Here is a 17764-nt window from a genome sequence, read left to right as displayed (position 1 = left end):
AAAAATGAAAGACAAAGTGCGAGACTGGTTACATTACGCTCAGATTCAAGAAATTTTTAAAAAGGATAAAAAGTTAGGATTCCAGGTGGAGAAATCGAAGTTGGAAACAGAATTGTTAGAACCTAAGACTAAAGTACTCTCAAGAATGTATAACTTGCTGTTGAAATGGAATACACAAGATGAAATGGTTAAGTCGGCCATGATAAAGTGGGCACAGGATATTGGGCATAATATTATGTTTGAGGATTGGGAAAGGTTGTGGACCACGGGGATGAACTTCACGGCATGTAATGCTCTGAAGGAAAATGTAATGAAAATGATATATAGGTGGTACATGACCCCAGTTAAACTAGCCAAAATATGCCATGTGCCAGACAACAAATGTTGGAAATGTAAGGAAAATGAAGGAACATTCTTTCACCTCTGGTGGACTTGTCCCAGGGTGAGGGTCTTCTGGGAAATGATATATAATGAGCTGAAAAAGGTATTTAAGTATACCTTCCTTAAGAAACCAGAGGCCTTCCTCCTGGGCATTGTCGGCCAGATGGTGCCAAAGAAGGACCGAACATTCTTTTTGTACGCAACAGCAGCAGCAAGGATACTTATCGCTAAGAAGTGGAAAACTCAAGATCTACCCACTCTGGAAGAATGGCAGATGCAGCTGATGGACTATATGCAACTGGCTGAGATGACTGGCAGAATTCGAGACCTGGGAGAAGAGAGGGTTGAAGAAGATTGGAGGAAATTTAAGACTTATTTACAAAAATATTGTGACTTGGTGGAAAGTTAAGTAGGATGTTTGATCATAAATAATTGGCCACCACAAAATCGGATCGAAATGGGATGTAAAGTGAGATTAAGAGAAATTAATTTACAGACGATTATATTTAAATAAGTGGTTATAAAATTTGCAAATTAGATGATAAATTGCTGGGAAAAATTTATGATGATGAAAATGGCAGCGGGAGATGTGAGGAAGTCCAAAGAAGTTATGAAACTCTGTTGAGATAAAAGAAAGGTTGTTTATCTTTGTACTTTATTTTGTAAAAACCCCTAATAAAAATTTATTAAAAAAAAAAAATCGTTTGACCTAACCTTGATGAGCTCTGGTGTATTTTAAGGTCAAAACCCAAGGGGAGGGTACTGTTCTAAAAAAACAACAACCAATAATTTATTTTGCAACCCACTTGCACAAATGGATTTAGAGTTGGAAGCCTTCCCTAGAATGACATTTAGTATGCAAAGTTCTGCTTATTAGGAAATAAATGCCATTTAAATCCATTAGTTGCAGTACTATAGCTGCAACTGCACTTTAACTAAAGGATGTTGTATCTGAACGTAAATACTACACAGGAGGCCCTTCTGGTTTGAGAAAGTGTCAAGCAGGCTAAGGAAATGGCAACCTCCATATTAATAGAACACATAGCAATTCAGCTCTGGTTCCAAACTGGACAACAAAGGCTCCCTTTATATTTAAGACTGTGCAGCTGCAGAAATCTTGTGGCAGGATTAATTTTTTTAAGCAAGAGGATTAGAAATTGGAACAACATAAGCTTAATACACCGTGTCTTCTCTCCTCCCCATCCCTAAAATATTTGTCAAACTTTGTTTGAACCTGAGAAAAATGTGAGGATACTGCATGTAACTGCAAGATAGATTTTAGACTTTTACAAATTGCTTCACAAGACTGTGCCACCTTTGGCATGTGTACACATTCAGGGACTGCTATTTTAAAAGGGGGGTGGGTATTGTGCAAAAATCTCTCATTCTTATAAAGTACTAGTTGCTCTGTCTGTGTTTTCCTTAGTTAACCTTGTTTTTTTTTAAAAAAAAAGCAGTTTCAAATACAGTTTTGAGTTCATCTGTCCATGCTCTGTCAATTTTTGTAACGCATGTTTGAAATTACCTGTTGAGACAACATAGAACAACCCATCTCTTCCTGGAAAGTTCTGTTTTGCAAGCTGTTGGCTGTTTTGTGCTCCAGTTTCTAATGCTTTTGTTCCCCCTGCTGGCTGAATCCTTTAATGACACATTTCTCTTATGCATTACTGTGCGTTTGAAAAAGGAAAAAGCTGATTCCTTTTGAAGGTGTGATAGCTTATAGGTGGTTCCTTGAAGTGAATCAAATTAGTTATGTGGAAATGCTGCCATCTATTTGCAAAGTACTTTTTGTTGCTATGACCCTGGAAGCTTGCTTTTCCAGCTTTTAATTAATTTGCCCCATGTCATATCTTTAGGGCACAGGAAACCTTCATGCAATGGGATCAGTGTCGGAGATTTTACAACTTCCTCATGGCAGACAACTTGAAGAAAATCATATTGTCTCACAGGTACAAAATGATGCTCTTTATTTTCTAAATGGGCCTCTGTGTCAGCTGATAATGTGCAGTACCATAAATTGTTCTTATGTGTCGTCAAGTTGAGCAGGGTACCAACAAAATTAATTCTCCTCTGGATCAGTAGCTACTGAAGAACCATGTGCATTAGTAACCTTACTTTCAGAAACATCTTTCTGAAAAGTCTGTGACACTTTGGCTGTGCTTGGGGAAAGGGTGTGAAACTACAATAACTGGTTGCTTGAACAGTTCAAGGTTAGCAGTAGTCAAAGCTTGTAACTGTAGTTGCTGTATTGCTTCCTGTTTAAGCCAGTATGGAAAAACAGCTTTAAGAGACTCTAATTATGTATAGGATATAGAACCCCCTTAATTCATCCCAGATAACTAAATATTATGACAACTTAACTAAATATATTAATCTTCCTGTTAAAAGAGCTCTTGGTTGTAAGCATGAGCAACCTTTAGCAGGTTTGAAGGACGGCTTGTTAATCTACAAAAACACTTTTTTCTCCATAATGGATCTTTTGTGCTCTAAGGCCAACCCTCAAACCAAACTTCCTTTTGCACATTTTCTTTTTTTTATAATTCTTTTTATTAATTTTCATTTAAATAACCAAAAGTAAACAAATCAATAATATCAAAAAACATCCATAAGCAACATAAAAGTAACATAAATTTTCATTGCAATTCTTCATCTCCTTCTTTAAATCTTTCCTCTACGTACCTATTGACCTCCTTCCCTCCTGATTTCGGGCTTCTTAATAAGACTTCTTTCTTTTTTCTGCAGCTTCAATGTTAATGGTTTACACATCGTAAGATTTATATCAAACCTGTGGTTTTTAAGTTTCTATAATTTCCTTCAATGTATACTATAAATTTGTTCCAATCACTAATAAACTTTGTATCTTTTTGGTTTCTAATTTTCTGCGTCATTTTTGCTAGTTCTACATATTCAAATAATTTTGTTTGCCAATCTCTAACAGTTGGGATATTTGGGTTTTTCCAATTTTGTGCTATTAATATTCTAGCAGCTACTGTCGCATATTGGAATAGTGTCTGGTCTTCTTTTTTAATTTCATCCCCAATTATTCCTAAGAGGAAGGCTTCCGGTTTTTTAGGAAAGGTGTATCTGAATATTTTTTTTTAATTCATTATAAATAAGTTCCCAGAACTTCTTCATTTCTTCGCAAGTCCACCACATATGGTAGAAATTGCCTTCTTTGATTTTACACTTCCAGCAAGCCTTATTTCCTTTTGCACATGTTCTGTTCCACCTCTGCTTTTTGGAGAACATGATCATGCATCTGATCCATAGTCTACAGCACACACCCTCTTGCATTGTTCTCACCAATGCTGACAGGGCTATTGCTTAGTAATGTAATTGCCCACAGGACCTAGTGCAGGGAGTGCTAACCTCTGGCCCAGGGGCCTCATTCAGTCCCCCAAACAGATTTTTCAGCCCCTGAAGACCCCACTGCTTTTTGCAGCAGCACAAAGGTGGAAATAAATTCCAGCACTGGGATGGGCAGAGATTCCTTCTTTCAAGGAGACCAAGGTGGCATATGTGGTTGCGCGCGCACACGCACACACTGCCATTTTATTTTTCAGCAACACTGTGAGAAAAATGAGACTGAGATGTCTGGCCCACGTTAAGTCAACACCAGCAAGCTTCATGGCTGAGCAGGGCTTTGAACTGGGATCTACTACTCTAAGGCCAACTTCCTGACTACTGCAGTACACTGATTCTTAAGCATTTCTGACCTTGGCTCAATTTTACTCCTATTATTATTATTATTATTATTATTATTATTATTAATACCCCACCCATCTGGCTGGGTTTCCCCAGCCACTGGGCAGCTCCCAACAGAGTATTAAAAACACGATAAAACCTCAAACATTAAAAAACTTCCCTAAACAGGGCTGCCTTCAGATGTCTTCTAAAAGCCAGATAGTTGTTTATTTTCTTGACATCTGATGGGAGGGCGTTCCACAGGCGGGTGCCACTACCGAGAAGGCCCTCTGTATGGTTCCCTGTAACCTCACTTCTCACAGTGAGGGAACCGCCAGAAGACCCTCAGAGCTGGACCTCAGTGTCTGGGCTGAACGATGGGGGACGCTCCTTCAGGTATACTGTTTGTATCTGCACCAGTTTCTGCACCAATGTCAAAATCTGAGCCAGTATCAAGTCTTCAGAGCTGAACAAAACTGCCTTTTGTATTTTTTTCACATGGGACAGATTCAGAATGGTATTGGAGATGACAGTAACATGGATCTTAAGATCTGCGTCAACATAAAGCAATTTATGAAGTAACCTTCAGATCAGCAGTAAACCCAATAGAGTACGTTCTCTAATAGTTAGAGTATGTCTGTGTTTCATAGTCACTCACTTCATTCTCTCTGTTTCAGACACACCTTGTTTGCTGAGAGCCCTAAAAATCCTCACAGTTTATTAGAGTCAGACTTGAGCAGACTTCACACAGCAACATCCCTTATGCAGATTGATGACAGTATCATGAGGTATGGACATCAAGAAGCACATTTGGTAACTCTCCCCTGTCATTTAGACCTTCCTGAAATGGAGGCTGTTGTTATCATCATTGTGCATATAACTCCCAATTCTTTCTAGATCTTATTGTTTACAGGTTTGTCTTGCCTCTTGTTTGTTACACTTTAAAAAATGAATTTACCATGCTGTAAATAGCAACGCTGTTGAGTGAGTAAAATTAGGGTGCAGGGTTGACTAATCAGTTCTACAGTGTTTTTGTGAAGCATATCTTAAGCCAGTGCTAGAAATCTTTTATGAATGGTTAGAAAACAGTGATCCTTGTCATCTAATTCCTTTGGCAAACTCCAATAATTTGAGTTACTTGGTGGTGCTACAGAAACACCTGAGGGGTGCTGGTAAAAGTTCATCAGAATAGAGTCAGGAGTGTCATTTTGTTAGAAGTACCAATGGCCCCAAATGCTAGCACCAGTGCTGAATCACTTTCAGTTATGGTATAGATGGAAGATGAAGCTGGTCTGAATGAAATGTGTATTTTAGATTTGTAGTTGCATCAAATTCTTCATATACTGATTTGCCAGTAGCCATTGGCATAAGAAAAAAGTTGTGATTCCTAATGATCAGCGCTTACCACTTTCTACATAATTGTGTTACATAGCTGAACTTCTGTCGTGGAGTTTCAAGGGTAGGTTTTCCCGTAGAAACTAGATAAAGCCTTCGCTGGTTAGCCTTAGTTTCCCCTATACCCTATAGTGATATGGCGAGAAATCAACCCTGTCCTCAGAGGACACCCTCCTTTTTTTGGCTACACACTTGTTCCTCAGTAAAACTTGCATTCCCAAATAGGCGGACTAGGAGTTGCTATACCTCCTTTGTGTGTTTCCTTGCTTGTTTTTGCTTGCTTCTGTTACTTCATCCAAAGAGTGCTGGAATGTATTGTACACAAATAATTCGTAGGGTGGCCTGTTTATGGCTCATGACCAGTACAAATAATATTTAGGGTGGCTGGGAGTAATATGAACATCAACATTACGTTCTACTAGTTAGGTAGGGGCTTGACTTCTGTTCTTAGAAGAACTTGGGAGCCTGATGTTGCATTTAAAGAGGGGCTAGTAATATAATTAGTTTTAACTTCCTTAACTTAGGGGTTCTGCAATTAAATCGGAAAGGATGTTTCCAGCATATTTGATATGGTACGGTGTGTGTACACTCATTTCCACATATTTGAGTTACTGCTTCATTGCCTGCTATTTTGTTCCCTAGCTAATTGTTTACTAAGTAGCCACATTCTTCTTTTGATGCTTTTTTTCTGCAGGATAGACAGTCTTGGGGAACGGAATTTAGATATTAAAGCTAAGAACAAGAAGAACATATAAATAGTTCCATATTCTCTGGATGTTTCACTAGATAGTTCTTTTGAAAGCCGAAGCAGAATGTTGGCTTTAACTTGTACAGAAGTAATCATTTCAAGTGTCTTATTTGGAGAACTATTGTAATCCTGTGTATAAGAATTAGAAGAAAATATTTGTGATTCAATAACAAGAAAATCTCTAAATGCTTAAGCTTTCTTTTTACTGTGTCTCAGGAAGTTCCATGGCTACAGCACCTTAAAGGAATACTATGAACAGGAGAGCTGCCTGCATTACTTGCAGAAAGTAAGTTGATACGATATTGTTACTCTAGTTTTTGACATGTACCACATATGTCAGTATGTGAGATTTGTGGTGAGATGGAGAACGTCCCCATGTGCTTCTAGCCAAGTTTATAGCACATGTTGCTGAATAGTAGTTCTTTATGTGGGGTCATCATAAATTAGCAATAATTTTCCTTGCCTTGGAAAGTATGCTTATTTGTGGTATGGTCAGCAAGTGGAAATATGCATGTCTGTGAAATTTTCACAACCAGTTTATTATCTTTTGAAGAGACTAAAGCTCCTCTATCTTATGGTCAGGTACTCGGAGACCAACATTTCTTATAGAATCTATTTATCTATTGTTTTTCTGTAAGGCAATTTCTGATTAACTTCTATGGAATAGGCTACGTATGCTGTCATTAGTGCACCCCCCAATTCTGTTTCCATTTTCCCTAAATTTAGAAAGCAGCAGATGTCTGTCATTGGAAACGTTAAGTTTAAGTCACCGTAGCCAATTCTACACTCTTTGAGTTTTATACTAGTTCAAAATCTTTTCCACCTATAGCAAAACAGTGAATTGGTTTTGCCTGAAACGCAGCACTGCAGAAGATATGCTATTGACTGCTGCTTGTAGTAATAAAAGCTTTCTGTGACAGAAATCACTTACACTGGTGCTAAGGAGCTCCTCCATCAATTTTAAATTTATATTATCTGAACAGTGGTGTTTCTGCAGATTCAGGTCACCTACAGCACTTGTTGTACTCAATTGTGACTTCATAACTAGACTACAAACAAGATTGTGTTCCAACACAGAATTCTTTTTTTTTAAATCTGCAGATCTTTGTTCCCCTCTTGCTGGTTAATGCTGCTGATGACCCTCTGGTGCACGATAGTCTCTTATCAATACCAAAAGCCCTCTCAGGTGAGCTGAAAGCTTCAGTAAATAGATTTCTGCAAGGCAGTGTAGCGTTGTGATAACCTAAAGATAGCCTTGGAGGGCAGAAGGCATGTTTGTTTTTCCAGACAAACTTGTCACCTATGCATGTGTCTCATATAGAACCATAATGTGCATATTCTTTACAGAGTCCAAAAGGATAGCCCCCTTCCCCAAGGAGTTTGCAACCTAAAATTTGACACTAAAGGAGGAGTAGAAGAGGGTAATGTGGTATCTTACTTTCTAGAAGGATCAGTGGGAAATATCCAGCACAGACTTGATTTCATGTAGCTTGCATCTTGACTAATGCAACTGCCTTATAACTGGAGTATCATGCCTACCTGGAACACAGGTGGTTGTATATACATTTTCCAGTCAAAATAATAGAGTATAAGTGACGTGGGTGGCGCTGTGGGTTAAACCACAGAGCCTAGGGCTTGCCAATCAGAAGGTTGGCGGTTCGATTCCCCACAACAGGGTAGCTCCCGTTGCTCGGTTCCTGCTCCTGCCAACCTAGCAGTTGAAAGCACATCAAAGTGCAAGTAGATAAATAGGTACCGCTCCGACAGGAAGGTAAACGGCGTTTCCATGCGCTGCTCTGTTTCGCCAGAAGCGGCTTGGTCATACTGGCCACATGACCCGGAAGCTGTACGCCGGCTCCCTCGGCCAGTAAAGCGAGATGAGCGCCGCAACCCCAGAGTCGTCTGTGACTGGACCTAATGGTCAGGGGTCCCTTTACCTTTTATACCTTAAACCTGAGGTTTTACTGGACAGAGTACTGTACTTTGGTAAGATGCAAAACGTGTTGAGTTCTAAACTTTGTTTTTTCACACTTGCAGAAAAGCGGGAGAATGTCATGTTTGTTTTGCCATTGCATGGAGGTCACCTGGGTTTTTTTGAGGGTGCAGTACTCTTTCCTGAACCCCTCACCTGGATGGATAAGCTTGTGGTCCAATATGCCAATGCCATCTGTCAGTGGGAGAAGAATAAATCACAATGCTCCGATACGGAACAATCATCTGGCCAAGAATAAACAGTTCCAAAGACTTCAGGTTGTTTCACCTTTAATCCCCATCTTCTGGAACTCTTAATCTCTTCTGCTTTTCCAGACCTAACTTCTGAACACCTTGAACTTGGGCATTGACCATAGTGTTTCATGCCAAAGTAGAGCTACGGCCAGAGAGGCTAATGACTGGCACTGAGCAAGTTGGGAGTATATTTGATCATTTGCAGTACAGTTGTGTATTGGAAGAACTGATGCACTGTATTGGTGGGTTGCCATCTATAGCTTGCTTCAAGATTCTGAAACAAGTGCAACGAAAGAACATTTTTGAAATTAGCAAGAAGTTTTGATGCTCTTGACCATCTGTTCCCACTTTCACTGATAGAAACTGAAACAAAAAAACCCACTTCTGGTTTTTGCAAAACTTGTCTAGCAGTCAGTGATGTGCGTTAGGAGTTACAGTCCGTTTGTGGTTGCATTTTTTCCCTCCCCACCTGGGGGGAGACATCTATATCTATCTGTAGAGGAAATCAGTCGTAGTTCGCTCTGCAAGTCATCGGAAAGGCTGTCCACAAAACAAGAGGAAAGTTGAAAGAATTTTGAGTTTCCGGAATTGCATCCCTTTGAGAAGGGGGCGGGGGGGGCTTGCCCTTTCTGATTAATGCACTTCGAGGGTTTAGATTGCTTTGAAAGTGTTTGATGTGTAATCAGCACTACTGTTGCTCCAGAATTCTGGAGTGATGGCTGGGTGTGTACAGTCACATTTTGCTTTTTGTTGAGACTTGGCTCAAAGATGGCTTCTGGGTTGATCAGTCCAGTGGATTCCCTGTTGTGTTACTACTCGAGACTAAACAAGTAGCCTTGTGATACTTGCCTTTTCTAGTATAAGGAATTTTTATTTTGACACAAGACATTTGTGTGCTCTTAACCCAGGCCTTTTAATACGGTCTCCGAATGGAAGCCACTTGCTATCAGTTTGTAGGTGGCCCTTTTTTGTGTTTTGTTTTCTAGAGTACTTCTTAGCAAATCTATATGTATACTCTTAGGAACTTTTTGTGTGTGTGAAAGAGAGAATATAATATCCATCTATGCTTTTTTATTTTTGTCTTGCCCACATTTCATGTCTGCTAGGGAAGAACATAATAGATAAATAAATTAAATCCCCAGACTTCTAAAGCGTTGAACTGGCTATTTTCAGTCAGTATGCCTTGCCTTAGAGGAGATGGGGATTTGGTGTCTACAATACTGAAATGCTTAAAAGGAAAAAAAAAGTTCTGTATCTAATGCATCTACAGTTACTAGGTTATATAGGACAATCTGATGAGTCCAGTGTTCTGACTTGTCTTTCAGAGCAAAGACACCAGCAGAAATTTGGTGAATGATGCATTAGGCTGAGTTACAGTAAAAAAGGTTTTTTTTACTACCACACAATAGAGAGACATATTTCTTCACTGAGCTACAGAGTTTCCACCCTGGAAGAAAAATATTCAGCCATATATGTATTAATAAGATTTTTTAAAAATCTGATATTTAGATTACTTTTCTATTAAGACAGTGGAACATTGTAGTAAGACACTGCTTCCCTTCAGAATTGTCAGCTCACTGTTGCCTCCTTGTGGTTCCTTTCACCTCTTTTTGCAGGAGTTCTCACACACCCCATTTTTCATAACAGTTAGCACTTTATTGTTTAAACCTTTCTGGTTTTGTTTTTCAAGGCACTTTAATTATAGTGTGATTTTTTTTTAACATGGATAGGAGTCCTTTCTGAACTTGGATGCTTCATAGAACATATCCTGGAGCAGCTTTGAAATTCAGAAAGGTGTATGTTGAGTTTTCGGGGGTTATTCTCTTCTCTTCTAGTTTTATTTATTGAGCAATAATTAGCTACTGTAGCAGAGGTGCATTTCTCACATCAGGAATAAAAACTCCTTCAGCCTTAGTTCCGCAACCTTGACATGTCTGGCAAGCTGTGTAGAACTCATGTTCTACCCCCTCAAATCTGAGGGAGTGACCAAGCCTAGCAAGGTATGATTTGGCCAGTGCTTATGGCTCTTTCCTTTTCCTCAAAGAGTTGGCTCTCCCTTCTTTTTCAGTATCTTATTCTTTGGAATTTTCTTCTATATCCATAAACTGCCAAAATCCTACGTAAACCCTAGTGTGGGGATGAAATTATAGGTACATAAGCAGTGCAGGTCACTATCTAGAGTCTCCTTTCTGTTTGAGTGGAAGTCGATGTTGAAATCATTTTTAGTTACTGCAAATATATATTGGAAGTGAATGTAGCTTCTTTACCCCCACTTAAAATTTAGAAAGTAAGCTATGAGAGTGTCTGTTTCACATCAGTCTCCACAATATTAGTTTTTTCCTCTTTAGTGTGTAGCTGTTTCGCCAAAAAGAGTTTGCCTAGCAGCACATAAGCATAGAAGTTCCTCTAGACCTGCCACTGAGAGCCATCTTTCTCATCTGCCCCACTTCTGGTTTCTCTTTAGATCATATAAATCTCATCTGCCCCACTTCTTAGCAAATGGGTGCTAAATAGCAGAATTTAACACTACCATTGACTTCTACCCAAGTAAGACATTTTTGATGCATTTAAAAGGGAAACTGCATTTTTCACAAAGGAAAGGCTTTTATTGCCTGCTGGTTGAAGCTGGATGTGAGGATGCAATTATTTGTAAAGGGCCCTTCAGCTATGGAACTAGTTTTGCACCTGAACAAGAAGATGAGTTGATGCCTGCTTTTGATGGCACTCCAGTGTTCATATTTAGGCATTCTTAAGCTTCAGTACTCAGGGATCACATGGCAATGCACCTATGTAATACAGCCTTTTCAAAGAAGATCACTTCAGTGGTTAAAATTCTTTTAAATGGAGGAGAGCATGAACCACTCTTGTCTAAAACTGTCAAACCCTTGAAAATCATTAGCGCTCTTGTGAAATGTTGAAAGGGATCCCTTTTCCCTATACACACAGACACACACACACACACACACACACACACACACACACACCCCAAAATGTGGAGCTGTTACAGAGTCTTTAGTTCTCACTAACATGGCCATATAGAAATTTGGAAACCTATTTTGCCCCATAACACTGCCAGTGAGACCATAAAATTGAGGTTCTCAGTCTGCTTGATAGACACACTTGGGGATACACTTAATGCTCCCCACCCCCCAGAAAAAACCCAGTAGAGGAAAGAACGAGTTAACTTGATCCAACAGGAGGAAGTGGCTTTACAAATTCCATTTTAAAAATATAGGTGATTCTGACTTTCAGTTAGTATTTTCCAGTAAATCTGTGATTCTGCTGGAATGCATCTCCCTGCTTATCAGTAGGCTAGACTTCAGCCCACCCCCCCGAAAGATATTACATGGAAACAAACAAACGAAAACAAGGAAGCATCCAGGACACTAACATTTCTTCCATCCCATTGTTTTTGCCAGTAAATTTGAGCTTGGTGATGCTTTCTGTGTTACGATTTGCTGTTTGTAACTGTGCATAGGAGCTCACCAGATCTTGTTACTTAAAAAAAAAAAAGCAGTACACCACTTCAGACCTTTCTGTTTGAGGTGATCTGTTGCCATCAATTGGTTTGCCACGTGGTAAGAGCTGCCATGTTCAATTATTTTCAAAGCAGATTTCATCAGATGAAAGCATAAAGCAGCTCTTCACTGGTAACATCTGCAGCTTTCTGTAAGCTATGCATCTATTTCAACATTCATATTTTCACTGTTTTGTTGATGCCTGCACTAAAGTGGCCTGGTTGTGGGTGAAATGTTTGTATTCCAGATATTCATGGACTCTTAAGGTTGGGCACCTTTTTAAGATTGGCTTCGGTCTTTTTGTGAAGGCTTATATTACTAGGTAGCAGGTCATGTTTACAACTCTCTCTGTTTTTGTCCCAGACTCATGCTGAAAGTGTTTGGTATATTCTTTTCTAAAAGGGCATGCCCTACATTCAGTTATACAGACTGAGGTTAGCAGTTTTCTTCCAATTGTATTGTCATTGGCCTTTGAGTTTTCTGCCAGAATAGAACTTCCAACTCCCTGTCTGGGGACTCTTATCATAGGAAAGCATCTCTACAAGGAGAGGTCCAGGTGTGTATCACTGAGTAGTCTCGACAAGAGTAATAACAGCCAACAAGATGGTTGTAAAGTATCTGAAACACACCACCGGCCCCCTCCCATATCTCAGTTGCCTAAGCAATCCTCCTTAGCTACATGTTATGCAGACCTCTTAGTCGCACAGCAGGCACACTTATTGCCAGTGATATAAATGAGGGCGACAAGTAGCCTGCTGGTTGTGTACTGAGCAAGGTCTCCATTGAAAAGGGGTGGTGGGTGCCATGCAACGCTGCTGGAGTTTTGTGGCCTTCGTACTATTCTAACATCTTGTTTCGCTGTCTCCACATGTTCCTTATCTGGAATTGTTTTCTTTTTTAAATCTCCTTTGCCTTGAAGCACCTCTGGTTTGGTTGCTTGACAAAATGAGATGAAATCAGCTGGGTGGAATGCGGGGGCAGTGGGATCTCCCCCCCCCCTTTTTAAATCAAGAACTGTACTGTATCTCATTGAAGCATCTGGTGTTCTGTTCTTTTTGCTGGTTACATTAAAGGGCACAACCATGAAAGGGCAGCATTTATAAAGCTGGAACTGAGAATTGGTATCCCCCCCCCCCCGCTTTTTTCCATTTTGCAACCAGAGCAACCATCCCTGTTTCCTTCGTGCAAGACATTTCCTCAGTTTCTGGGACCACCAACCTTCCAGCACTTTTGCTGGTTCAAATCCTTGTAGAGTAACCCATTGTTTCAAAATTCCTGAGATGGGGATTCACTGTTTTTCAGCATATTTTTTTTTTGCAACTCGCAGGAGTTATTATTTTGCTATATGCAGCAGAATCTTTGCTTGTACCAAACAGCCTTTTCCAGAATTGAAGTAGGTTCAGTTCCAGATCAATGGCTGATAAAAGCCCATGCAGACATCACGGCTTAATTTGTGTGGCTGTTTCGTACTGGGAACCTCAAGAACTTAATCTGCCATTGAGATTCATCAGTGTAGTGTGTTAGAATCTGTGAGTCTGTCCGTTCAATTATTTCATCACAGCTATTTCGATCGCATTTGATAGTTAATTCATAGATTCGTTCTGACAGCCTTTCACCTTATTTAAGAAAGCACAACTTTAAAAGATAAACACCCCATTTTTCTCCTGAACACACAGAGGAATATCCGAACACCTCAGGAAGCTAGACCTGTACCTGTGCGCTCTTTGATTTCTGTCACTGCAGCTGCCTTATTGGAGTGAGTTGAGTGTTTGGTTTTTTAGGGTTTTTTGTTTTTTTTAAGAAAATGTCTCTTCAACCTCAGTTTTTTCTTTTTTCCTTTTTGGTAATTTTTGCTTCCAGACAGACATTTTGGAAAACATCACTTTCACATTCCTAATTCCTTTGGAAACAAAAATGCTGCCCTGAACAGGTTTCATGTGTGTAAGTGACTCTCAATGGTTGCTGGTTCCTTTCTTGTCTCTTAGGAACCAGTTGCTGCTGAGATGAAAATTTGCAACTAGCAATGCAATTTTTCTAAATCTGCTAACGTTTCAAGTTATTAAAAGTGTGTCCTTGATCTTTTTTTCTTATTTTTTTTTGTTCTGTGTGTGATAAACAGAGTCATGCGGAACAGAGTAATTTTGTTATATTTGATTCAATGGAATTTCTTTGCTTAAAAAAATAAAGAACTTATTTGAGTTCGGAACACGTTGTTTTGTCTGTCATTGGTTTCAACTAGCATAGGAGGTACAAATTGGAAGTGATATTATGACAACTATTCAGGGTGGATTGATTTTAAATCATAATTTTAAACCAGCAAGGGGGCGGGGAAACTGATCTGCAAGGAAATCTGACTACTAAAGCAAGTTTAGTTTACAGCAAAGTAGAGTATTAGTTACAGTTTCATTCCTATACCCAGGCCTTGAAGCTCTTTGTCACACAGTATACAGTGGTTTAAGAACACCTTAGTTTATGAACAACTTGGATTAAGAATGCTGCAAACCAGGAAGTTGGTGTTTTGGTTTGTGAACTTTGCCTTGGACTAAGAACATGTTTCACTTCCTGTTGAGTGTGTTCCATTTGTAAATTGAGTCCCCCGCTGCTATGGGAAAGATCACCTTGGTTTAAGAACGCTTTGGTTTAAGAACGGACTTGCAGAACGGATTAAGTTTGTAAACCAAGGTACCACTGTACATTGTGCATGCTTTCCTTAAATAGATAGCAATGAAAATCCCATACAAGCTCTTTCTACAAGCAGCTTCCATAACATCTGTGAGGTTGGGTGTGAGAATTTAGGAACCTGTGCACTGGAGAAGTCTTCTTTCCACACTTGCTCTTTTCTTTTTTTCTATGCCTTGGCTAGCCCAACCCTTGCAGAACTTGCAGCAAACAAAAATGACTGCTATGTGTCTGTGATTAGCATTTTCCTTTCATTTGCCACTTGGTTTTTGTGAGGATTGAGCTGGCCAAAGCACAGCAAAAGAGAAAAATCTGGGAGTCACTGGGCAGACTAGAACAGTTTGTTTCCATCTAACAAAAATGAAAATGTCTGTGCATGGCACAGCAGATATTTAAGTATACATATTTTGAGAAATAATCACATTGATTCTTCATTTACATGGAAAAGCCTCTTAACCGCAATGTATCTAGTGGAAGCATTGCTACCCCTACAGTTAATCTTTGAACTGAGTCAACTGTACTGGTAACATGCTTATATCCAGATTTAATATTAACCTAGTTATTTAACAGAAAAGAAGCCTAGAGAAAGAGACCTGGGGGGAGGAAGTACAGCATTGCAGAGATGCACAATGCTTCAGTTCACAAATTGATCTGAAATAACCATCCAGATTTGGGGCTTGTCAGTGGCGTAGCGTGGGTTGTCAGCACCCGGGGCAAGGCAAGTAATTTGTGCCCCCTAACCCGTGGATTTGCGCCCCCTAACCCATGGATTTGTGCCCCCTAACCCGCAGATGTTGCGCCCGGTGTGGCCGGCCCCCCTGCACCCCCCACGCTACGCCACTGGGGCTTGTGGCTTCTAGTCAACAACACACAACAAACTGGCTTTTTGTACTGCAACCTACTTAAGCCCTCATAAATTCTAGGAACCAAGCTGTATATGACCCACAAAATCATGTGCTGCTCTTGGTGGGCTCTGTCACAGCAGACTGCAGGTCTGCATTGCTTACTCTAAATTCCCCGCATTTGGGAAAACATCAAGTCAAAGGTAGTGGTGCAGCTGGAACTCCTTTCTATAACTTGCTGGGGGAGATGCTTATTCCATATATTAGTTATAAGGGTGGTGGAGTGATGGGTGCTTCTTTTATTTCTGTGGGAAACCTTAACCTGACTTAACATGGGTGAATTCATCAGAAAGAGTGGCAGAGGGACACTTGATTCCATCCACATCCCTTGCTCCACCTAAGTCATATTAATGCCTCTGGGTAGGGTGAGATTGTGATCGGTAGCTCAACCAGCTTCCACCCCACTCTCCACTCTGAAAGACCCCTGTCTTCTCTGCAGCATCAGAGTAGATATCCTGTTTGGCTTGAGTGGGAGCCAGTGGTCTAATGAATGCACCTCTTGTAGGCTTCTTCTGAGCTTTTTCTGTTTCAGAGGGACCCCTGCTGGTTTGCTTTACAAATCAAACAGTCCTGGTATTTATCTCTAGGAAGAGGAATAGGAGAGAGGTGGGGATTGCTGTAGATCTGATTTCATAGAACAAGGAAGAGAACCTACTTCTCTTTGGGTAAGCGTGTCTGCTTTCCAGCACTGCTGGTGCCTCTTGCCTTAATGAGCAAAAAGGGGAGTATGTCTGAAACATGGGTTGTATGAATGAAATTGGTCAACTGATCATATCTTTTAAAAATATATATATATATATATGGAACGCTTCACGAATTTGCGTGTCATCCTTGCGCAGGGGCCATGCTAATCTTCTCTGTATCGTTCCAATTTTAGTATATGTGCTGCCGAAGCGAGCACAGTCAACTGATCATATCACTACCCTCCTCTGAAATTTAGTATTCAGAGAATACAGCGGGTCTGTGTGCAGTAAAAATGAAAAATCTGGCTGAGGCAACAGTAAACCTTGCCACAGATTTGTTGCTGGGCGCCTGTGACATGCGTACGATGTGCGCCAACCCCCCCAGACATGGGTGCAAGACAGCGCCTCTGTCTGGGGCCTTGGAAACCAGCATGGAGGACCAACAAAGACTATGCAAATGAAGAAATAAAACAAGATGGGGAAACTTTTTTTCATCCTGAGGATTACATTTTCTTCTGTGCAACCTTCTGGGGCCCACATGCCATTGGTGGTCAGGGCCAGAGGTAAAAGTGGGCAAAGCAATGAATGAATTTCTTTTATACCATAGACTAGTTTCTAAACACATTCCCCTTTGGCCTCATCCAGGCAAGCAAGAAGCATTTTCAGAGTTCAAGGATATGTTCCAGCCAGGCAAAAACCCTCAGGGAAGATGCAAAGCAGGGCTGTGGCTGGTGAGAGTCTTAAGAGCCAGATACAGATGCCTGAAAGGTTGTATTTTGGCCCTCAAGCCTCTGGACCTCCATATCTAAAGTAAATCAAACTCGTGATTGGGGGGGGGGGACTTTGTGGATGTCTTTTCTAGGAAGAAGAAGAAGAGTTTGGATTTGATATTCCGCTTTATCACTACCCGAAGGAGTCTCAAAGCGGCTAACAATCTCCTTTCCCTTCCTCCCCCACAACAAACACTCTGTGAGGTGAGTGGGGCTGAGAGACTTCAAAGAAGTGTGACTAGCCCAAGGTCACCCAGGAGCTGCATGTGGAGGAGTGGGGATGCGAACCCGGTTCACCAGATTACGAGTCTATCACTCTTAACCACTACACCACACTGGCCTGGAGCGTTTTCTGATGGTGAAGCCACTTCATTGTCTCCACAAACCTCAAAGCACATTCATTTATACAATTTCCAATGAGCTATTTCTGGGTCTTTTGCTAAAGTCGCTTTCAAAATGTTGAAGACATATGTTGAAGGCATGTCTCCTCTCCCAGTGGCTGCCATTTCCCCTCTTTCACCTTTTGCCCAGGAGTGATAGAGAGGGATATCTCTCTCTGTGTGTGTGTGTGTGTGTGTGTGTGTGTGTGCTGTGATTCAAGGAAGTGCAGAAAACTGTCGGAATGTGGGATCACCCACAGAATCCAGCTTCCTAAGAATTTAAGCTTTTAATTCCTTAAAACAACAGCAGCAGCTTTTTTAGGAGCATACACTTGAACATTTTGATCAATGCCTTCTGAAATCTTTGAAGCCGGAGGAATTGCACATTAGGATTTCTA

At 40.5% G+C, this 17764-nt stretch overlaps 1 protein-coding gene across 3 annotated transcripts in view; it reads left to right on the top strand.

Annotated features, from left to right (window-relative positions):
* ABHD2 (abhydrolase domain containing 2, acylglycerol lipase) overlaps positions 1-14154 on the top strand; it is a 45241-nt gene extending 31087 nt beyond the window's left edge. For all 3 annotated transcript variants that reach the window (XM_083712800.1, XM_083712802.1, XM_083712801.1), the window contains 5 exons: positions 2238-2330; positions 4743-4853; positions 6425-6494; positions 7310-7394; positions 8246-14154. In XM_083712800.1, coding sequence (XP_083568926.1) covers positions 2238-2330; positions 4743-4853; positions 6425-6494; positions 7310-7394; positions 8246-8439 — 553 coding nt within the window. In that variant the 3' untranslated portion in view covers positions 8440-14154. The remainder of the gene's footprint in view (positions 1-2237; positions 2331-4742; positions 4854-6424; positions 6495-7309; positions 7395-8245) is intronic.
* Positions 14155-17764: the final 3610 nt, after the last annotated feature.

Source organism: Podarcis gaigeae, assembly GCF_964106915.1.
Source record: "Podarcis gaigeae genome assembly, chromosome: 14".
Taxonomy (NCBI): domain Eukaryota; kingdom Metazoa; phylum Chordata; class Lepidosauria; order Squamata; family Lacertidae; genus Podarcis; species Podarcis gaigeae.
The sequence above is the reverse complement of the archived record's forward strand: the minus strand, read 5'-3'. Positions and strand labels throughout refer to the sequence as shown.